This window comes from Xiphophorus maculatus, chromosome 10, assembly GCF_002775205.1.
Source record: "Xiphophorus maculatus strain JP 163 A chromosome 10, X_maculatus-5.0-male, whole genome shotgun sequence".
In the NCBI taxonomy this organism is placed as follows: Eukaryota; Metazoa; Chordata; class Actinopteri; order Cyprinodontiformes; family Poeciliidae; genus Xiphophorus; species Xiphophorus maculatus.
This window is the reverse complement of record NC_036452.1, coordinates 13,357,514-13,381,344: the sequence shown is the minus strand read 5'-3', so window position 1 is coordinate 13,381,344 and position 23,831 is coordinate 13,357,514. Positions and strand designations below refer to the sequence as shown.

Sequence of the window (23,831 nt, the reverse complement as noted above, 5' to 3'; positions counted from 1 at the left end):
CAGCCGTGTTGGGACGTGGTGGCCATCCACCACCAATCCACTACTGCGTCCATCTGGACCATCCAGGGTTGCACAGCAGTCATCAGTGAACAAGTCTGTTTGAAAATTAATCTTCATGTTCGGCTGGGCCCACTGCGACCGTTTCTGCTTGTGAGCTCTGGTTAGTGGTGGCTGAATAGTAGGTTCATGCACCACAAGCCTCTGGAGGATCCTCCACCTTGAGGTTCCAGAGGCACCAGCAGCTTCAAATAACAGTTTGCTGTTTTGTCAGGGCATTTTAACAACTGCTCTCTTAATCCGATGAATTTGTCTAACAGAAACCTTCCTCATTATGCCTTTATCTGTACAAACCCATTTTTGTTCTGAATCAGCCACAAATCTCTTCACAGTACGATAACGCTTCAGTTTTCGTTAAATATCTAATGTTTTCACACGTTGTCACGGCACTACACTATTTGATGATTTTCACCAGCAGAGAGATCCTTTCTCTTTCCCATACTGCTTGAAACCTGTGGCCTGCTTAATAATTTGGAACATCCTCCTTAAGTAGATTTCCTTTAATTGAGCTCACCAGACAAACTAATCAACCCAGTCTCTGAAATTAATTATAGTGATTCAAAGAGCCCTGGTATTAGTATTGTATTATACACAATACCATCTATAAATTTAATAGCACAACAAAAAATTTAATCTTTATGACACTTAAATCAAATTTGCATAATAATTTGGAACACGGTGTAGATATAGATGAACTCTATTTTGTAGTAAGAAAAAACTTTATACAATTGATTTTATTTACCGCAGGTGTATCAGAGTTCATGGGATTGAATATAAATACGCCATCCACTTTTTGTGTTTTTATTTGTTGAAAAGGAAATCAAAAATCATCTTCATTTCTCCTACTATTATACACTATTTGTGCTGATCTGTCATATAAAATCTTTAAAAAATACACTGAGGTTTATGGTTGTAACATGATAAAATGTTTCAAAATTCAACTTTTGATATACATCTGTTGTGTATATGGTGCAAAGTCAGAAATTGTTTATCAGAATAGTGCTTCACCCAATTTAACCATGGAAGAAAAACAGAGGGTTTACTACTTATGTTTGTTGACCAGCCTAACTGTTCCTAGCATCACAAGTGACGATGAATTTCTAAGGATTTTGTGCAGTCAAATACTGTAGCAGCACATCAGTACTTAAGAGTCCTGCTGCATACTGTAATGTAACCCTAGGTAAAGCACAAAACCCAAGTTGCCTACTATCTGTCTATCTATCTGCATGAATGTGTGCATGTTTATAGGTGTGAATATAAATAAAGTCAGAATTCTGACTTCAGAAGATGTTTTGGTGGATTCACAAAACTTGGAACTATTTAATTCCAACTATTCCTAGTGAAAATGATGAAAACCAATAGACACCACTGTTATTGTGTGGTCCAAAACACTCTCAGAATAGACTGTAAATCTGTAAACAGATACATATAAAGCTGGCAATGCAACTATTACAACAACTTAAGAGGTTTTCACCATTCTTACATACTTCCACAACTTTATTTGTGACTTCCTGAAAACACATAACTCATGAGGACTTTCTTTAGTGGTTGCGATGCCTCATAAATTATTCTATCATGCACAACAAGAGGGCTTAATTTTTTTTTCTCAGAGATTGATGCAACCGTCATGTTTACTCCAGCTAACATGTTTGTGGTAGAGTTATTATGACCGAGATGAGAAGACGAGAACGCTTTTTGTTTTGCAGAATATGTTTTGAAACATTTTTCCGACAACTGTCTGAGAAGAGTAAAGGTATATTTTCAGGCTAGCCAAAGCAGTTGTAGGCGTACAGCACAAATAGAATAAACAACAAATATTACTGTTTCTCCCATGTGCTTAACACAATAAATGAGGTCAATCTACCACAGTTCCATCTCAGGGTTGGCTCTTGTTATTGGCCTCATTCCACAAAGCTTTGACAGATATAAAAACAGTTTTTCTTTTCTTTTGTGCTTCATTTCTCATAAAAAATTGGGAAGTTTACCTGTTAGAACTCCATTCTTCTCACTAGGCTCACTCCAGCTGACTTTGAGAGAAGTATCCAGGATCTCTGTAAAGCTCAGGTGGCCTACAGCACCGGGGGCTTGATTTGAAAAATAAAAATAATGAGCATTGCCAATGGGCAAATAGTTCTATCTGCAAATAATTTACTCCGGTATTTACTTTTGAACATTTCAACATTTGGATTGTAAATCTAACTCTGCAAAATCAAACTAAGCAACAGCAAGCAGATGGGCTTTTAAAGCTTAGCTATTAAGAGTCAAGTCCCAATTAAGGAGATTCTGGGTGGATGCAAAATACACTTTTTTTTATCAGCATTTCTACAACATGATTCTGCATGAATAATAGATCTTGCCCAAAGGATGTTGTTGCTGTAAGATGCCTGATTTCTTTTGCCAGGATGGCAGAGTGAGAAGAAAAGTTGCTTACTGTCCTCATGAGTCTTCAGAGCCTTAGGTGGGCTGCGGGGGCCGTCTCCAGGTGTAGTGAAGCACAACACCGAGGTGAAATACTCAGTGAACTTCTTCAGACCTGTCACGTATCCCACGTGGACATTGTCCTGGAAGTTCGGTTGTACCGTTACCATAGAAACTTCTTCTTCTTTGCCAGGTTCCCAGGCCAGTAACTAGAAAAACAAGAGGAGAGACAATGAGAAAGAAAATTACTCTGACAACCAAAGACTCTAGGGATCACTTGGCATCTTGGTTTAGTCTATTTTTAGAAAAGTGCCCCGGTGATGTTTTGAATGAAGGAGAACGTAGGAATAGCAGAAAAGCTCTATGAGATTTTGCTCAAGAGAGATGGGATATCATGTCTTCATAAATGATAGCCGCACACACTACAGGGACAAATGGGAACTGGACTGACCAATTAGCTATTTAAGTAATCAGTCCCAGTGGTTAATCTTTTGGGCTAATTTACAGCTTTTAGGTCAAGCAAATGTTTATTAAAGAAGTCAGTCAGGAGGCTTAATGCTCCCAAAACTGTGTTCCCCTGTGCCTGTTTAATCACTCATCCCCTACATGTTTCAGTTAACCCTTTAAAATCTAAGAAACTGCATTGCATTTTTTTTATTTTCTGTAAAATAAACAAAAAAATGTGAAAATTCACCTACTTTTTCCAATTCCGTAACAATAAGTTATAATTACTAGTGTTAGATGTTTAAGAACTGACAATGGCGTAAGTTTTTCAATATATATATTTTTTTTATTATTCATGGTTTTCTTTTAAAAAACAACTTTACCAAACTCCATACATTTTCACCCACATCAAAACTGATCAGCACTGGACATTTCAAGATATACACAAAAGCAGATGGGTGCAGACAGGAAATGAGAAGCAAGTCACAGAGAAATGCTGCTAAAGAAAGAGAACAACCTTCAACTGACAAATGGGAAAACACAGTACATTGTTCTCATTGGTGCAGAATATTGTTTGCCTTCTGGCTTTTTCCCTCCTCTTCCTACATGTAATAGAGCATGTTCTGCACTGACAGCTCTGTCAATGGATGTGATGGCTTGTTGTGAAGACACTGTTGGGGGCCCACTGACCTTGTAGCCCTGGTTGATGCCGTTGATAAACTGAGGGTTCGGAGCGGTCCAGGTAAAACGGATAGCTGTTGAGTTGACCGCCTCGACCTGCACATTTCCTGGAGCGATGGTTGGGACTGGGATGAATGATGGAGAGAAAGCAGAAGAATTGAGAAAAAAAGAAAAGGTGAAAAAAAAGGAAGAGGCAGAATCGGAAAGGTATTAGAAAAAAAGGGTGTTAGCGTGCTTTCAACTAATAGTTTAAAGTCTGTGCGCATCGGTTTTGCTGTCAGTATTGATCGCTGCTGCACGGGTCAAGGCAGCTACTGCCATCACTCTCCCACTGACACACCTAATACCAGAGCTCTTTGTCGGTGTACTTGTGACTGCTTTAGATGCTTAGGGATTTTTAGGTGCATAGAACACCTGTCGTTAGAAAATCTGCAGCCAGATTCAACCAGATGTACACAAAACCTATTAAAGCTATTACACATGAGCTATTCCAAATTTGTTTTGTGTAAAGTTGCATCTCAAAAAATTGGAATATCCTTGAAAAGTTATTCCAGTAGTTCTATACAATATTACATAGGACAATAGAAAACCTTTTCAAGCAAACAAATCTTGTGTTTTGGTTATGTTACGGGTTGCACAATCTTAGGTAAGGCTACTTAAGTCACAATTGTACAACAACTTCCAAGAAGGTAAGCCACAAAAGGTCAATAGCTAAAAAACATTTAGTAACTGAGTGTATTGAAGCATATCAGTGGAAATTTGACTGGAAAGAACAAGTGTTGTAGGAAAACGTCCAACCAGGACTCAGCACCTGCTCACACTGCTAAAAGTACCAGCATGTGGTTTAACCAAGGTATCCCTTTGCTTGATTGTTCATTGAGTATTCCATTTTCTTGAGGTGTAGCCAAAGAGAGGTTTATGGTAAAACGTATTTACCGAGATATCTAATTTGTGATGAGTCCCTTACCTCCTTGAAGAGTCCACTCTGTGACTTTATGGCTGAAGATGCCCAAACCTGCCCCGTTGTAGGCAGCCACCTCAATCTCATAGTTTGTCCAGATGATGAGGTCTTCTAGGAGTAGAGTGGTCACATCCGGGCTGGAGATATTCTTGAGCTGATAGTCCACAGGTAGCCCAGTGAGTCGGTAGCTGAAACACAAATTTATGAAGTTTGAATATAAAGATCCGGAGGTACGTCTGAATAAATACGAACATCAAAAAAAGTTATTTTCTACAGCAATTCAGTTCCATAACTGAATTTGATTACACTTATATACTTAAATACTTACATTTTCTGAGAAACTAAATTTTCCATTTCTTTGGGTTTTAGCTGTAAGCCATATTTCATTGGGATTAACAGAATAAACAACACTTAAAATATAGCAATCTTTGTCAAATTAATATATAAAAGAGCTTTACTTTTTGAATTAAATTCCTGAAATAATTATATTTTACATAATATTCTAATTTACAGATGTGGTAAAAATGTGTTTTTGTTCCAAGTTTCTTGCTCCACAGACAAGGACATTGCAGTATTTAGCTGCAGTACACCTGTCTTCCTTCTAGAGGGGGACAAAGCACCAGCAAAGCGGCACCTTAAATCCCACAGGCAGCTTTGACTTTGTCTGGAAATCACCTGCGGTTTCATTTGGATGTAATGAATAAAAAGTCTAACAGAGACCCGAGCTAATTATATGTTTAGAGGATTTACAGTCACTTTGGCTTATTCCATACTCTGTCTATTAGAGTCACAATGTTTGCTCAAGTCAGCCCAGTAATTAAAGGCTGGTTGTACGTCAGATAAAATATTTTTCAAGTTGCTTTGTTAACAGAGACAAGAGGGTTTCATGAGGAAAGAGTAATCTTTTACTGTGACACAATGTGCTATATATAGATTTTAACCGTCTGTTTATCCAGAGAAGTTTCACCAGACTAAAATTTGACTGCATAACTTCCCAAGAATGTGGAAAAACAGGCAAAGAAGGCAATGACATGTATTAGGGTGGGGGGGATTTTACCGGACGATGTAGCCTCTGAGGATGCCGTTCTGGTGGCTTTCGGGCGGAGGCTGCCACTGGATCATAATGGACTGGTTGGTCCTGCCGCTGGCAATGACATTCTGAGGAGGGGCACTGGGGGGCTCTTCTGGGAGAGACACGCTGAAGATCACATACACACATAGAGAAAATAAGATGACAGAGAGAAGATTGCCATCATAGAAACAGATCCTTGAAAATCAAGCTGTCATTTATGTAAATTCATTTGCTTAAAGGTGTTTACTGATGCTTCCTAGTATTTGTAATTTGCTCATTTTTATAAACAAACACATAGGGCACCAAGAAACGCAGAGTTTTTCCCTCACAAAGACTCTGTTGTGCCTGGGGGAGAGGACGGAAATAAGAGAAAGGAATGAGACAATTAACAGCGGCCAACTGGACGCATGTAGGGCTTTGTGCTGGGCCAACTGTAATGAACGGGAACAGAAGCCTTTCCCCCCACCCATGGGTTTCCTCTGGGTAGAGAGTTGGCAGTGTGGTGAAGCATGACTGGCTGGTAAAGCGAGACCAACAGCGGTTGAGGAATAGCTGGCTATGTGAAGCCACAGAGATGACAATGCTGATGTCACCTCAGACCCGGATCATTTCGTAACTCCATGAACATTACAGGAAGGTTTATTCGGAAGCACCTCAGTATGAGCAAAACATTGTATCTTAACACAGCAGCCACAAAGCAAAGGACTTCAAGATGATGTAGACACGACAGCCTCCGCAGTTATTGACTCCACTGGTGTAGATTTGTGAAAAGGAAAATCAGCTTTTTGTGTAGTGGCATTATCACACAAAGGAAATATTCCTCCATTTGATCACATGTGTCCAATATCACAGTGGCTAAGCACAGCTTGGAAGCAATATTTGGTGGGATATATCTTAAGTGGCAACCATGTAAATTTCGTATGCCAGTATTATTTTTTATGAATATTTTTTGTGGTCAAAATGCTAAACCAGATAAATACTAGAAGGAACACTGCAAGGAAGAAAGCGAAAGAACAGATGAAGAAACTGAGGTAATACACTATATGGTCATCACAATATTCCACCCGTCCATCTGTGCTTCCCTCTTTCCCTCCATGCCTCCTTCTGTTCATCCATCCGTCCGTCTATCCTAACTATCAAAGGTAGCTTGTTTTGGTGCCTCTTTCATTTTCTTGGAGTTTGTTTGTTCAAAAGAAGTGAAGTATTTGGTGTTTGTTTGTTTCTGCTGAAACCATGACTCCAAAAGGGAAGCACATACCAAATACTGATTCAAAAGTGCTGTTACTTTTACTTGCCACAGCTACCAGGACTGCAGAGACATTTGAAGACGGGTAAAACTTTTGAATTTCTTAATAATAAAATATTCTTTAAAATGTGTTCAAAAGTGCAGCACCATGATGAGGTTCCCTCGTAGGAACAATTTATTTTATGATGTGTTCAGTGTTTGTTCTAATAAAAGGAGAATACTGATGAACAGAAAAAGGTCTGTCCTTCACTCACCGGTCAGTCTCCTTGCTGAACTGCCCCTTCCCGACATCATTAACGGCACAGAGGCGGAACTGATAGGAGCGGGCCGGGATCAAGCCATTCACTGTCACTGCTGTGGACTCCGGTTCAATATTGGCCAGCAGGATGGCCCAGGGAGCATCTAGAGCAGAGAAAATGGAAAAAACAGAATCCACATGACAGCACACAAACACACACATTCATTTTCACTGTTCCAATCAGCTAAAACATAATAATGATAATTAAAAAAAAAAAAAAACAGATTTATGACTAATTGTGTTATATTAGCGGTTTTGAGCTCATCTAAATCTACTTTAAATGACATACAGCAACTTCCACACTTGTGTACATCTTTGCTTAGATGTGCAAAATTAAAATAAATTAATCTTTTACTGCAGTAGAATCATATCATCGCATCATACAACCCTAATGCAAACCTTTCCTGTTTGATTTAATTTACCGGTAAGTTGATAAAATAAGCTAAACAGATGGGTCACATCTGATAAACTTGTTTTACCATCCACCACTGAAATACATTTAATTTATATCAAGCTCACAGTGATATCAAATCTTTCTGCTACAGGAATGTCACTCTTTGCCATTGTTCTCCCACAGGGACTTATAAAGATTTTTTTTAACCTTTCTAGCCATCCTTCTCATTGGGCCGATTGGATAAAATTGGGTCCTCTTCAGGTCTCATTTATCATGATTCCAGTTGTTTTAAACTTTTTAATTATATCTGTAGAAACTAAAGTCTAGACCAGCAGCCATTTTCTTTGAACGGTTTTCTGATTTATGTAGCTCAGCACCAATCCATGTCATTTGATTGGCATGTTCCACTGTTTTTCTCATTTTGAAGATTGACAAAGAGAATTTGGCCATTGTGTTAAGTAATTTTTACACACTAAAGAAATGGGAAGTAATGGATTACAAGTTGCAAGATTAACTTAAATGAATGAAACAAAAACTTAGAACTAAGTTAAGCAACTTATGAAACAATAAGTGTAGCATTGGTATTCATTCAATAGTACTCATTGTAATAATATTTTTTCCCTAAGTGGGATGCTTTTCCCACTGCATAAATGCACTCAAATTAGTGATGGATTTAAAAGAAAAAAGAACAGAGTGAGGTTCTACCATTGCTTCCAGTTTTAACAGGAGGATAGTGTTAGAAACGTCCAGAATAATCCTAATTAATTATCCTTTAAATTTTATTTGAGCCACTCATAAATTCTTTGCAGCATTTATTTTGCATTTTAACGTTGAAGCAAAAACATCGCAGGAGTCTGTCTCCGTGCATGGAAATGCACACGAAACACCCAGACCCAAATGTGAAACATTTTCTATCTTTTCAAGTCTGCATCAATGATCCCATGAGTCAAGGTCCCTCTTCCCCCAAACCCAAGTCAGAATAAATAATTTAGAGGTAAACTGACACAAGGAGAAGTGAACTTTGAGAAGAGTACAGAAGTGGACTGGTAGAGACTTACTGTTTTCAGAAACCTCCAGGATATAGCGTATGAGAGGACTGTTCCCATCAAAAGGCTTGGCCCAAGCCAGGTCTATGGCTCTTTTTTCAGACTTGCTCAGCACTGCAGAGGGGTTCTCTGGGGCGTGTGGGAGCTGCCTGCGCGGGGGGAGAGATCAGAGGACAACTTTGATAAATAAAAGAAATCTGTCTATCAGAGCAGTTTGCTTCGCTGCCTACATCTCCTGTAGACGCCCAAAGAAAGAGTCAAATCTTTCGCAACAGAGACGTCAGTTCAGAAAGGTGATGAAATGTGACTTAACAAGACAGCAAAGACGATTCCTTGTCAAGATGGACACTCAGGCAAACAAAACGAGATGGATATTACTGGAGGTCGGGACGGGAAATGAAACGAATGGCATTAGGAGACAGATAGGAGGAAAATGCACAGACAAAGACGTGAATAAATGAGGCTAAAGCTGAGGATCATTAATTCATTCAGGCATAAATTCAGATAAGCGCAGACAGATTCATATATAAACCTTAAAGCGACGGATGGATAGTAACTCAGAGTAAAAGCAGTAAGCCAACAAGGGAGACAGTACTGTAGAGCGATGGAGACAGAAACAGTCACATTCATATTCAGTTTAACCTTACTGCAGTGACTCACTGGTGAAATGACGGGGAATAATAAGACTTTACAGAAAGAAGAAAAAAAAAAACAGTACAGTACTGTATAGGGGAAGGGAAAAAAAGTGGGAGGAGGGAGTCCACCAGGGGCTGGAGAGTGTCAGGTGAGAATGAGGACAAGGGAGGTGAGGAAGAGAAGGCGTCATTTAAGTGGAAATGAGTCAGAGATGTCGATAAGAACAGGCAGGACAGTGGGGTGTCGGGGACATGTTCCTTTCTGCTACTTCACATCAAAGAATTTTGACGACAAGAGTGTAAGGAGAAAAAGATAAGGAGAGATGGGGAAGAGGGAGGGGTTTACCTAACACGGAGGTGAGCGCTCCGGGAGTCGTTGCCTCCGACCGAGGTGACTCTGCACGTGTACGTGCCGATGTCACCCGACCAGGTCTGGGAGATGTGCAGGGTGCCGTCGGCGTCCAGGCGCATTCGGGGGATGGCTTGCACGTTGATCAGAGAGTTGTCTTTTTCCCAAACATGCCTGCAAAACAGACTCTGGAATGTTACACTGCTGTGCAGTCAAACAGCACAAATCAAAATGCGACATTGTTGAGATTTCTGAGCCTCTGTGATCATTATTTTTTTGTTTGTTTGTTTTTGTTCCATTCTTAGATGATGAAGAGATGAATTAATCAGACTTCTACTGCCTTCTACTTTCCAATTTTCCCTCTGACTATACACACACAAGTTCACGCCTGTACACTTTATTTTAACTCAACCTCTACATCCGACAAATACTGTGTATATATATATATATATATATATATATATATATATATATATATATATATATATATATATATATATATATATATAAAATAAATAACAAAATAACAAAAGAAGTGTGGAATCAAACAGAAAATAAAAAAATACTATGATCTTCATGCTGTCCAGCACAGTAAGGATGACATTATTCTTTAACTGATGGTTACAAACAATAAAAATACATTCCAAGAATATCTTTGGCAATTTATCTGGATTTAACAAAAGAAAAACAGTCACAGAATTTGATTGGTTAAACCTAACTCTAGGTTAGACCTAGAGAAAACTTTTTTGTGACATTACTAAATAATACCGGTATTTTAGAGAAACTAATTCTGAAAAAAAAAAAAAAATCCTTAATTGTTCCTCACTAATGGCAAAAGAAATGTAATTTTATCTAGGTAATCACTAAACATCTTAGTCAGAAAACCTTTTCTGAATTTATTCCGGCTATAACTTGCCGTTTCAAAAGTTAAATGACATTGGACAAATTTTGAATAAAATAAATATTTTAACAATGACAGCCAAATTGAGTCTATTGTTTTTTTTCCTTCAAACTAATAAAGTCTCAAAGTTGGAGTGGGTGCATTAAGCACTTTTAGACAATTTCAGGTTTATTGCACAGCCAGAAGTAGATGGCAACAGCTTAATATACTTTTTGTTTATCTTTATTTCCAAGAGTGGCACAAATAAGCTCAAGTAAACCTATCTTATTGCTGTGACTAAAATAGATGAAGCATTTGATGTGCTTCCAAGGTTCCGGCACAGTTTTCATATTGAGTTCATTGTTTCCTACCTTCGAACTTCTGCAACTCTAATTCATCTATTATTCCAGTAGAAAATAGAACAAAGTCTGCAAAAGAAGAGGCTATTTGTTCTCTTGTTCTCCCTTTTTACATTTTTTTTTTACTTTGGCTATTTCTAACTAGACATAAAATATTTTTTAAGACTTTGAACATATTAATGCAAATTCCAAACTTTTTAAAGAATATGTACAACGCACTAAACTTAAGGATTCATGGCCTTTGGAAGATAAATAAAACCACAACACTATAAGTCCTCTATCAGAGTTTACAGTGGGCTCTTTTTTCAATTCATTCTTTTAATTTAATTACTGTTTTGAGATGGCTTTTACATACAGTGCAATTTGTGTTTTTATTATGCTGGTCAAGCTTGGGCAAGCAGCTATTTTTCAGTAATGTTCAACTTCTGGAGATCTTATTTGATCAATTTTTAAGTGTGGCAAAGATACTCATACTGTATGGAAGAGGAAGTCATGGAAAAATTGCTTCAGATTAATTTATTTGACAAGAACTGTTATGGGAGCAAATACGCATGTTAACAATAGTTTTGTTAAAAACAATTATCTCTTCACAGAAGTTTTTTTTTTGTTTCACCAAATGAGTAAATTCAAAATTGAATTTTGAAGGTTGTACTTTTCTGAACTTGATCAGTTTTAGATTGTGCTACTCCAATAAAAAGATAATTAATTTGAACATTTTTTGCACATCTTGAGCAAACAAATAAATCTGAGTTTTAATAAATTGTTCAGCAACGACTACATGTTTCACTGCCTCAGAAAGATGTTATTTAGACTTTGATTTGCAGTCTCATTTGAGCAGTCTAAAGTCAGTTGTTGCAAAGCCGATCTTATGTCTTTCTATGTACTAGGAAACCAAGTAGTTACTGTCTTGATTTAAGGTTGTAGTTAAAAAGTCTGGGCAGGAGGATTGTTTGATGAAAAATTGAGGACACTACACAGCAAATTATTTGAGATTAAAAGCAAAGCAGTTGATATTTTTCAAATTGCATATTCAGGCTGATTTGATTTAAATATGTGACTTTTAAATATTAAAACAAAATCTCAACTTTATTTTATGCCCACTTTGGTCTAGTTATGTATTAGACAATACAATTTTGTTGCCACCTACATCAATGCAAAACCTCGACATCCATATCCCCATCAGTCATAGAGTACACAGATGACTTTGTCATCTTCTATTTAGTTGTAATCCAAGCCGACAGTGTTATTAGTGAGCCGTTTCATCCTCTTCCCACAGTCTCCTCAAACTTACCACCAGAATTGACCTGAACACTCACTGGAACGTCTAATGGCTGCATATCAAACAGCAAATCCACATTCATCATAACTACACAGCACAGAAGCAGCGTCAGATGTAGCTTTCTCGTTTGAGTATAAAAGAGAGAAAGGAGTCTATTGATCAGGAGTGAAGTTGGGCACAAGGCAGGAGTTCAGTAATCATTCTGCTGAAAGACTCGTGTGTTTCACTGGATTGATAGCAGTGGAGGTATGTGGTAAACACTTCTGTCATGCACAACTTTCTTTTGGTTTCTAAATGTGTAAAACTGTATGTCACGCCCTTCACAGTAAAACAGTTTTAACAAGATAAACTAAAAAAAAAATAACTTGTTCAATTTACTTAGTACAAATTCCACAAAACTGAGTGATGTTCCGTATATAAATGGAACTTGACAGTATTTAGTAAACCGAATCAAAAATACTTTGTAGGTCCAACCTATGTGACTTAAGTTAATGTGGCAATCACTGAATTTCGCTGTACTTCAGTTTTAGGAACGATATAGTAGTAGTAGCCTTAGTTTGACTTACTAAACAAAGACATGTCAATAGTTTTCACATATTTCACATAATTTGAGTAAATTCAAATTACACCAATTTTATTTTGTAGAAAAAACAGCTATTACCAATAAAACACAGCATCGCAGATAAACTGGTAAAGGATTGTAGCATAGCATATTGTTGCATCAAAAAAACAGTTTTTGTGACTTTAACAAGTAAAAAAAACCCTAAGTTAAACTTACTAAAGTGTGTTATGTTTGATATCTCCGTTTATTTAGTTCAACAATTTTTGAGTGTAGTTCTCATTTTTTGAGTGTAGCTTAACAACAATTATTGTTATTGTTCAAAAAAAATCTAAGATTTTTTCTGCTCTTTTGAAATACTACTTAACTTACACTACCTACTACTTAACAAGAATTGTACAGTTGGTGAATTTTTCAGAAAAGAGTAAAAATGTTCTGTTTTGTTTTTTTTGGATTTCTTTGTAGTTGGTGGTAAATATATTATAAAACAGAAAATAAAACACAAAATTAAAAATCTGATTTACAGTATACTTCGTGGCAGTCCGTTACCCAAAAAAAGGCTCATGTCTTAACACCAAATTAATAACAAGTAATATTATTGTTCATAAAACCTAAGTTATTTTGAAATACTGTTTGCGGTGAATGGAAGCGGCAGTTATTTTGAGGTGTATAGTAATAGGTGCCTTCAATGCATTGCTGTGGCAGGCCCCAATTAGGTGATGTCTGCTGGATTTTATTTACAGGTATAAAAGTAAAAGGGTTCTAAATACATTTCAGATATATCTTTGAAACAAAAATCAAAGTTTTGTATGATTTTACTTCTACTAAAATCACAATAAAATACCTTCTTAATGATTATTTTAATATCAAAAAATGTGAAAAATTTGGATAGATATGAATTCTTTTGCGACACACTGCTGAGGTTATTTATTTTTCCAGAGAGAAATTTTATGCCATCAGTTCAAGCAACATTCTGGAAAACTGAAGCCATACTGTCTCCAATACAATGCGTCCATGTCTCCACATGTTTGTGAACAGATCCTTACCTGATAATTACACTAGGGTCATGTGTGACTCCACAGGTCATAATGGCTTTGGTCCCTTTGATGACACTCTGATCCTGTGGGGGTGTCGTAATCCGAGTGCGAGCTGTGGAGACAAATCAAAGACGTGAGAGAATACAGGAAAGCCAGCGGAACGTGCTTCCTCAAATGAGCAGGGTGAAGAGAAAAAGAAAAATCCCCAAGAACTTCAAAATGAATTTCAGAAAGCTCATTTCAGTTAAACTGACGAGTTCCAAATGAAGAAACTAAACGAGTGTTAGAAAAATTATCCTCCTGTTCATTTACTTATGAGTTTGTTCATTTACTTATGAGTTTATTTTACAAGTTATGTTTTCATATTATTCTTTTATATTATTACTCTCATATTATTATTCTTTTTATATTTACTTAACTTCCCTTTCTTTTGTAGTACTTTATTAATCTTTTGTAGTATATTATTAACTTTGTTTAGGATGTTTGCTTGGAAGCTGAAAACGTTAAACATTCATGTGTTATTAGTTCCATATGTAATTGATTAGTTGTGGTCAGTCACATGTCCTTGTCCACAGGAGGTCCCAGAATGTAAAGACGGTTGGTCAATTCTCTGTGTGACTGTGTGAAGAAGCCCAACCTCCTTTTTGTATACAATAAAGAGAAATGCAGAGAAAGATGTGGCAGAGTTGATCCCAGACAGTGTTTTACAGCGATTCGTCGCGTCTGCTTTCAAATCTCTCTCTTTCTGCAGAAAAGACAATTGACTGGCTGAATCTTTGCTAGATAGGAATCAAAATAAACCTATCAACGAGTGTTTCACAAACCATGTTTTATTCATACTTCTTAATAAAATGATCCAGCTTTTGCACCTGTTGCATTTTTTCCCTCACTAGGGTTTAAAGGTTTCCTGTAAAATATTCTGCATTAAAAGTGTGTTTGGTAATCACTCCCTAAACACTTACCCCAGACAATGAGGTCAGCAGATGCCTCATCGATGCCCCTCGAATTACTTGCCATACAAGTATAGGTCCCAGCATCAGAAATGTGTGAAGGTGAGATGAGCAAACTGCCCGACTCGAGCAGAGTAAACCTGGGCAGCTGCACAGAACCGCTGGCCAACACACGCTCACCTAAGGTTATTGAAAGGCAGAAAAGCAGAAGAGTGAGGAGATAGAAGATAAATAAATAGAGAAAAGCAACAGACAGAATGATAAATGAAATATATATCTATAGGATATATATATATATATATATATATATATATATATATATATATACTGTATATGCACCCTGCGTATCTCGGGTTGCTATCGGGATGCAATATATTTTCCTGGCAAAACTCTGCTGAACCAATTTAATCCTAAAGTAAGTCACTGAATAATATATCTCCATATGTAACTGATAAAAGAGTCATGCAAAAATACATTCAAAAATGCAATATTTCCACTTGTACTTCCTGTACTGACAAAAGAGTGGCTTTAATATAGAACTTTATCTAAATAATTTCCAGAGGTGATTAGTAGCTATTTACATTAACCCTTACTTGAATACGTTTGTAAAAAGGAGTACTTTTTACATCTATTTGAGTTGTAATAATTTTTGAAGTAATGCTATTCTAAAATGAACCAGACACACACCTGTATAGTTTATTAGTTTATGTTACAGTGAGACGCCTTGCTCGTACTCAAACTTTGTTGTTCTTGTGTTAGTTTCCATCAGCTGTGCTTGCAGTGGCTTTAGGAAGTCAAGTGAATGGTCCCGGTAAGTACTTTGCACGGTATTGCACATATGTTTACTTGTAGACACTTTCCCAGAATGCCTTGCAGAGGTAATCCGAATGTGTCATTTTGTGGGGGAAATCTTTTTATTCAATTATAATCACATTTTCTGTCAACTTCTGAAATCTGGCAAGACCTTTCCAAAAATAAATTTTCTTCTATTGAAGTTATTGTTTCTTGATTTGTGAGAAATATTTATTCACAATCTATACATGTATATACGCAGTCATATTTGACTAATTAAAATATGTTTCGATGAGGCTCATTTGTCAGACTAAGCATATTTTGAACATAATCTTTAAGCAGGTTTTCAACATATTTTTTATAAGGCCAACATTTTTGTACTAAATATGTTTTTATTGGTCTGGTGCAATACTATCGAAAAACTAAAATGTCGTATTTTAGTTATTTCTATGTGGAAAATCATCATAATAAGCAAAAACCAAGGCTTCAAAACATCTCTGTGTAATAATCAATGTAATATGCTTTAGCAAATCAATTGAATTACTGGAATTACATTGCAATACATATGCCACGAACAGAGAGGGGCTTTGTGTCACTTTAACAATTCTGAAACACAGTACCCATGAACCTAGAAGAAAACAGGGTAGCTTGTAGATGTAAGAGTGACATAACAGCCATCGTAAACTCTATACTGTATATGAACTGTATAGGCGTGTACATGTTTGTGTGTAACGGAGACCTTTCTGCCAGGTTATGGCAGGCCTTGGAGCTCCTGAGGTCTCACAGTGCAGGATAATTGACATCCCGTCAATCACTGTGCTGTCAGAGGGTCCGGCTGTGATGTTCGGTGCGATGCCTGAGGGGAGACAAAACACATGCACACTTCAGTCGTGTTACTTCTAAGCACCAACTTGCTGCAACAGAATGTTTAATTTGTGCTTTGTCCTACTAATTTGAAAAGAAGCAACACTGCCTTCACCCTCCTGCCACTACCGTGTGCCAACTGTCTATGCACAGCAAGATAGAAAATACATGGGAAGGAGAGGGAGAAATAATCTGAGCATAAATGGAAAGGGAAGGCATTTCCAAGGCAACTAAAATCCTTGTGTGTGATGTGCAATAAATCATAGCCCCTTATGGAATGACAGGAAACCATATCACTCCCAACAGAAAGGATGCATTGGGAGTTTGTCACAGGAGCGGAGTAAATATCCAAGCAGAGAAGACGTGGAGACATGGATGTATTGAGAAAGAGGAGAGCGATGAGATGAAATCTGAGCAGAGGTAGGCAAAGAAGAGGTACCAACACCGCGACAAAAGAAATAAGGACGAAAGGAGTGATTTAGTGACTTGGAATATTATGAATTCTGATAACAAGACGCATCATGGAGTGAAAGCAGCAGGAAAGGAGATGCAGCGAAGAAAATTAGATGTCAGAAACTTGCAGAAAAGATGCACAGCTAGAGTACAATTACCATTGATTTTCAAATTCCTGCAGTGTCACGAGCTAACACACACAAAAAAAAAATGATGTGGAAGTTATTTCCGAATTAGGAGAGAGGCAGCAAACACGGTTCTCAATGACGGGTTTCTGTATTGTAAGCTTAAAATGTCTGAACAATTGTCAGTCCATCCATCATCCGTCATCCTCTGCTTTTCTGACGTCAGGTTGCAAAGTACATTTTCATACTGCGTCCTTCTCCTTCTACATGTCATCCTTCAACATGGCAATGCATCACATAACTTCCAGACATATCTATATTCAGCTTTTAGGTTTTTTTTGGTTGTTGTGATGATTTCATCACAAATGAAATAATTTTCAATGTTTGTCAGTGTGCTTTAAAGTGTTTAGCATGCTAATGATTTTCCAACATAGAGCAAAAGAGCCACAAAAATGACAAGAATGGATGAATGGATGAACTACAGGTGCATATCTACCTTATTTTATTGGCTGCCATATATTTATAAAACATAGCAGAAATGCATATAAAGGATTCATTTAGCCCCACTTTCCTCCTTATTTTTATTTATTTATTTTTTACCCCTCCAAGGGGTCTTTTGTGGGCTTTAGTGTCCTTTATATGAAAGTAGGCTGACAGGAAAGGGGGGAAGACATGTGGCAAATATTGTTGGGTCTGGGAGTCGAACCCGCGTCGGCCGCGTTGAGCACTCAAGGCATCCAAACATGGGTCGCGCTATCCCCTACGCCACCACGGCATGCCCCTTTTCTCCTTATTTTAAGATTTGATCGCATTTCTACTTTTTGTAACACAATTACACCTCATCATCATCCCTGAATCTGACAAAGGGCTTAAGGGAGCTAGATGGAGATTTAAACTTTAAATATATACAACGTAAATAAATAAATAAATATGAGTTTTATCAAACTAGCTTATTACTTTTTTAAGACCAGTAATTATTCCAGGAAGCAATTTGATGAAGAGCTCCCAGGCCACTCACTGGTAACAGCCAGGTAGGTGTTTGTCTGAACTTCTCCTGCCGAGTTCCTGGCAAAGCACTGAAACATGCCGGTGTCATCAGGCAGCAGACCGTTGACCTGCAGGCTCCCCCCCACCAGGACTCTGTACCTCGGCGTCTTCACTGGATCGATGGGAAGGGCATCCTTGTACCAGACGATTTCTGGCTGGGGAACTCCTGCAGAGAGTCGACAAGGATTTGGATTACAGACAGCGGGTTACAGCCGCCCTTTCAGTATGACTTCATTTAAATTCAGAAACTGTTAAACAGGTCCACTCTGAAAGGATTTGTCAGATAGAATAAAGCCATACTCACCCCTTGCTTGACAGGGAATGTCCACCACCTTCTCCATCTCAGCCGTGATGTGTTTCTCTGGTTCCTTGATAAACTGTGGCGGCTCTGACAGATCAAAAGCACAAAAAAAAAGAAAAAAAAGAGGAAAAAATAAGGAAAAATGAACACACTAAAAAAACATCATTACCACAGCTCAGAAAATATGTTACAGAATTATAATTTGATGTGATCATAAAAGAATGAGTAACAGAGAAAGTGAGATGCAATACTACATCAAAACTGTCCAGCTGTTGGATCATAAAGCTTAAACAGAAAAAAAAAAAAAAAAATCCACCACAAATTCAGGCTTCTCCTTAAAAATGAGCTGCGAAAGCAAGACAGGTGTCAAAGTCAGCAGTATTAAGGTAAAAGTTCACTCCACCTCATAGCTTGAAAACATCAAAGTGTTTCAGTGGGATGGAATCAAAGTGACTCAAGCAATGCTATTAAACTGTTTCTTGAGGGCAACCATTAGCTTCCCTCCTATTTAAATCAATAATGTTTTTTCTGTTACTGCCTCATGAGCTCACAGTCAAGCTGTTTTCCGTGTAACCAAGTGCGACAAGAGAGATTTGCATCAAATTTCGGCCACATCCTTTCTTTAAGCCAAAATGCAATGATTATTCCTGTAGCGCCGCTACATGCATATGGTACTTGCAAATATATTCAATACACCTTCAACTTTTTCACATTTTGCCACATCACAACCATACACCTCAATGTTTTTGTTGGGATTTTATGTAACTGACCAACAGAACACAGTGGCTGAGCAAGACTAGCAGCAGCACACAAATCAAAACTACATATATAAAAATCTAATTAAAATTCAATAATACATTTATTGAATATATTAAATGGTTAAAAAAAGGAAAATACTAGAATGAATTTGCATGAAGTCCCCTTAATTCTGACATAAAATATACGTTTTAGCCTCCCTGCTAAAACAAATGCAAAGCACCAATGGCACAATTTTAATGACTATTTTCCTTTTCCCCTTGTTTTGGTCTATAATAAAATCCCAATATAATAGGCTGATGTTTGCAATTCTCATGTAATAAAACTTCAAACATGTCATAAGTCAATGGAAAAACTGCTTGCAACTCTGATTGTAATTTACACCAAGGAATATTAGGTTCAGAAACTTGCAATCAAAGGTGTTAATTTTTTCATGCGCTTCAAACAATCCTGGACAGGGTGGCACATGTTCCTCTCAGGAAAAACACTGAAAACTTATTGTGCAAAGGCAGCAGCAAATATGTAATCTTTTTGATTTCACACTTACAGGTACAATTAGTCACATCATAAATGTCTGTATTCGGTGTGTGATGTTTTAATTTTTTTATTAACAGTTTTGTCATAAGAAAGAAAGGTGTGAATCAGTGTGGAAACACGGTGTTAAGAGAAGCAATTAGAAGACACAGCCTGCAAACACAAATGGATATAGAACTACCACAGTACTTCAGCACACATTTCACGATAAGTGAAAGTAAATTGACTGCATGAATTTCCTTACCAAACACATGAAGGTAGGCACCAGCACTAACAGAAGGCACGCTGCTGCTGCGGAGAACGGTTTCACATTCGTAGAATCCGGCGTCACTCACCATTGGACTGAGGATGGTGAGTCTGCGGTTGAAGTCACTCAAACCGCTGCTCACCAACACACCGTTTTTACGCCAGGAGATGCTCAGCTTTATAAGAGGCCTAGAGATGGGGAAAAAAAGACATCAGATCTAATTTCTCCTCTGTACTTGGGAAGCAATATTCAAACCTAGCTTGAGGAGACCAAAGCTAAAGAGATGACCCATGCACGACTCTTGAGGAATGTACAAAATTAAAACAGCAAAAGCTCTCTGCATGCTTCAAGTGTTGTCCTATTCATAATGGAGGTTGTACAATGTATTAACAGCAAGGGTGACAAGGCAGTGGGGATTTTGTTAAAAACAATAATTACTTAAGATGTTTTTTTTTAAAAAAAACACTGAATAAACAATGACAATTTAAAGGTTTGTGGCGAGTGGTGAACATTGTTGAAGTTCCTCCAGATTTCCCTCATTTTGGAGGAACAAATCCTTAAAAATGTAGATGAAGGGTTTTACCTGGCATTGGCCACACACTCCATCGTGACCTCTGATGTGCCTGTGACCACACTAGTGTTCTTGGGCGGGATGATGATAGTGGGAGCAATGGGATCGGCTGGACCTCCAATATCTAGATGGACAAACAAAGATACTCAAAAATTGCATACAAATACATTGATGCTTTCTAAGAAGCTGATTGATTGAAAGAACTGAAAGGAGGAGGAGTGTCACGAGGCGATTGGAGGATTTTGTATTTAATATCCTATAAATCTCGCTTCCACTCAGCACTCTCTGCGGGTGCCCATTGATGTGAAATATTGAAACTGACCGGCGAACACACCGAGCATGAGCTATGACTGAGAGACGGGTCGAACAGGATGAGACAGTGCACTGAGTGTGCATAACAAGGGATCTTTTGGAAAACCAAAAAGAATGAAAAATACAGGCAACATAAAACAGAAGGGCTTAGAGGATCCTTGTCTATGCTATCTACCGATAGCTTTAAAAACTTCACCTGAGTTTTTAAAGCTATCTGAAAACACATTTATTCTTTTGTTTGGGTATGTTTGGAGCATTACACACTGCTCATGGCGTTGTAAAGCCTTGTGCGAGTGTGTGTGTTGGGGTGTGTGTGCAGCTTGAAATATGTCATGTCTGTGATAAACTCATAGCAATCTGTCAGTCCTGTCATGCCCTGGGACTGAGCTCATGGCGGCACATGTCAGACGTAGCTACGGGGGATGTCATGACTCAGTAATACCAACCTGGGTTTATTTGCAGGCTTTGATGTACGTAAACACACGTACCTCAGAGCAGGCCAATGACTGACAGCTATTCACCTGAGAAAGACTTAATCCGACAAGGCTTTTGGCTCTTTAAAATGTTTATGTAACTGAAAGTAGGAGCTAAAATGTGTTCATTTTCTTACTTTGGAAGTTTGAGATATGTGTGAGTGCAGTGGGGTAGGAAGAGCTTTAAGACAAATTGCAAGTTGATAGAATTAGTACAATCATTCATATTTGTTAAATAGCAAAATATTGCAAAACACATTTTGAGACCTTTTCTTATGTTCTTTGAATTCAGAAATGTAAATTATGTTTGAAACAATAAGTGAAAAACCCAAATGATAATATCATGATAAGCTTTGGTTAGATGAGATCAAAGTTCATCTTAAAGCATCTGTAATTCCAGCAAAAGGTGGCTGGATGCCAATGGCTGTCACTTTTTTTCAGTTAAAAACAAGAAAAAACATATGTTTTTTTCCTTTCACTTCACATTACAGTATCACAACTTAGTGTCGGGATAGTATATGACTAAATCCCAAAGAAATGTATCAGCAGTTTTGATAAGCTCCGTAACTATGAGAAGTAAAACAAAAAAACAGAGTTTCTGAATTCACAATTCCTTTGTTTTTAACCATATTTAATTTAAAAAATAAAAGTATACAATTCTAAGTTCAACTCTTAAATTAAAAAGCTTAACTTTCTCACTCTGATTTAAGCTGTCAGACAACCCTGACCAGGGTTTCAGCTTTTCAGGATCACATATTGTTCTCAGTCATCATCAGGTGTTCCAATTTTCAAAGCTTTACAAATAATCCTCAAACCTAATCAGCAGGCTTGGGCTGTGCATAGCATCTGTCAAATTCTCTGACAATTACTGCAACTGAGGCAGACAAAGCAGGTACAATAAATGATGTTTGAAAAAAGCTGCATTTTAATATTTTCTTTTTTAGTTTGTGATGTAATTAGAAATTGCAGCTAGCAGAAAAAGAGGAGGTCAAATTCAAGTTAAAACAACAACAACATAAAAAAACATTTCAAGGAAAGATCCTATTTGTACTTCATGCAAGTCACATTCCACCAGTATAATTTGTGAGATTGTTCTGTTGATCAGATTCACCAGTGCAACTTCAAAAAAACAACAACAAAAAAACATCTGAAGAATCTTGTTGCGTCTTGGAGAAACTGTGGTACAATGACATATCACAAGAAGAATGTTGCTACTACTAAACATCTGTTTTAGAAGAAGTGGTTGCCAAATTTGACAAGCACCAATGATAGAAATATGAGTTTTTTGATAGTGCCTTAAGTCAAATCACATTTATTTGAATAGTACATTCAGCAACAAGGTAGTTCAAAGTGCTTTGCATCGCAACAACATCATATATTTAAACTTATTTCTATTCCTGAATTTTTTGGAAACAGACATGCTTTTAGAGTTCTGAGCAGAAACTCATGGTTGATCTGAGTGCAAGTTGGACTTTATCAGTTTAGAGTTGAGTATGAAGCATCTGGGATGAGAGTCAGCTCTTACAGGTCTGAGGCAATGGCTCTCAACTAGGAAAAAGGGCTACTACTCTCAGCAGGTCAGGGGTCACCTCAGAGAAGCCCAACTGCTGAGATGGTTAAAGCTTCTCACTGGATGCCTCCTGCCACCCATCCTTTGTCTTTGAGTTTTGTGAGATCTGGTCAGGAAGGTAACAGGTCAAAGCAAAGCATAATCTCTCCAGCAACATTTTACCACTCATAGTAGGGGCATTGCAGAATGTTCCATGCCAGAAGGTTTTTATAGGCCTTCCAGTAATTTCTCACTGTTACTCTGAGATGTCCAGAGGTCCTGATCCAATGCCTCAACTACATATGTTTAGTAGTTTTGATGAAGGGGAGCAGCAGCTCCATTTTGAGCTTGATGTAGTTTCTTAGCCTACCTCTAAAGCTACACTTCAGTCACTAATTTCAATGTTTTAGTTAGGATTCATATCTCAGAACTGTAGGTGATGATTGGAAAACAATCAGGGCAGATATCATTGTATGTGGTTAAACTCTTCTTTTCAATTTCAACAGATTGGACCGAGCGCCCTTATTTCTCCAGACAAACCTCTCTTCTGTTTAGTAATCTCACAATCTTTTCTGCCATCACTTGAACAAGACAAGTTTTCTGAGTTCCTTTGCTTGAAGCAGAGTCACAAACCCCAATTCACAGTCAACCTGGAAGGCTGTTTGTAAAAATAAAATTGAGGCTGAAAATTAGATTTAACCTTTTGTGTGGGAAAAAAATGACCAAGCCATAAGTTAAAAAGCTGTAAGGCTTGTGGGGGAGATTGATAGTATGAGCACATTAAAATGTACCTTCTGAATCTTTTCAGTTTTTGTTTTAAAGACTGTCAATGAAATGGAAGAAAAACAGACTTTTTGAAGGGCTGCATTATAATATGTCACACTAATTTTGCTTGAATTGTATGGCAAAACAAAGGGGGAGAGTGGAGGTATCTTAGGGGGGTGTTGCAGGTTTGATGGAGACTTCCCATGAATTGGTTTGAGCATTTCCCTTATGCTCAAACCAACGTCAATTTCACTATGGCAATCTCTGTCACTACCTCTGAGTTGATTGCAAGGCAATATAAAATGTATATTGCTGATTGAATGAATGATCTGAAAGATAGTAAAGCCAAAGGGAAGCAGGAGAAATTCAAAGACCAC

At 37.6% G+C, this 23,831-nt stretch overlaps 1 protein-coding gene across 6 annotated transcripts in view; it reads right to left on the bottom strand.

Moving 5' to 3' along the window:
• Positions 1-23,831, bottom strand: part of sdk2 (sidekick cell adhesion molecule 2) — a 321,139-nt gene that overhangs the window by 46,285 nt on the left and 251,023 nt on the right. For all 6 annotated transcript variants that reach the window (XM_023341209.1, XM_023341207.1, XM_023341210.1 and 3 more), the window contains exons 6-20: positions 20,368-20,479; positions 19,782-19,972; positions 18,251-18,334; positions 17,918-18,112; positions 16,197-16,313; positions 14,678-14,845; positions 13,725-13,827; positions 9,599-9,775; positions 8,630-8,766; positions 7,134-7,281; positions 5,619-5,759; positions 4,568-4,749; positions 3,610-3,725; positions 2,489-2,684; positions 2,043-2,141 (exon numbers count right to left, since the gene is read on the bottom strand). In XM_023341209.1, the coding sequence (XP_023196977.1) occupies positions 2,043-2,141; positions 2,489-2,684; positions 3,610-3,725; positions 4,568-4,749; positions 5,619-5,759; positions 7,134-7,281; positions 8,630-8,766; positions 9,599-9,775; positions 13,725-13,827; positions 14,678-14,845; positions 16,197-16,313; positions 17,918-18,112; positions 18,251-18,334; positions 19,782-19,972; positions 20,368-20,479 (2,166 nt within the window). The remainder of the gene's footprint in view (positions 1-2,042; positions 2,142-2,488; positions 2,685-3,609; positions 3,726-4,567; positions 4,750-5,618; positions 5,760-7,133; positions 7,282-8,629; positions 8,767-9,598; positions 9,776-13,724; positions 13,828-14,677; positions 14,846-16,196; positions 16,314-17,917; positions 18,113-18,250; positions 18,335-19,781; positions 19,973-20,367; positions 20,480-23,831) is intronic.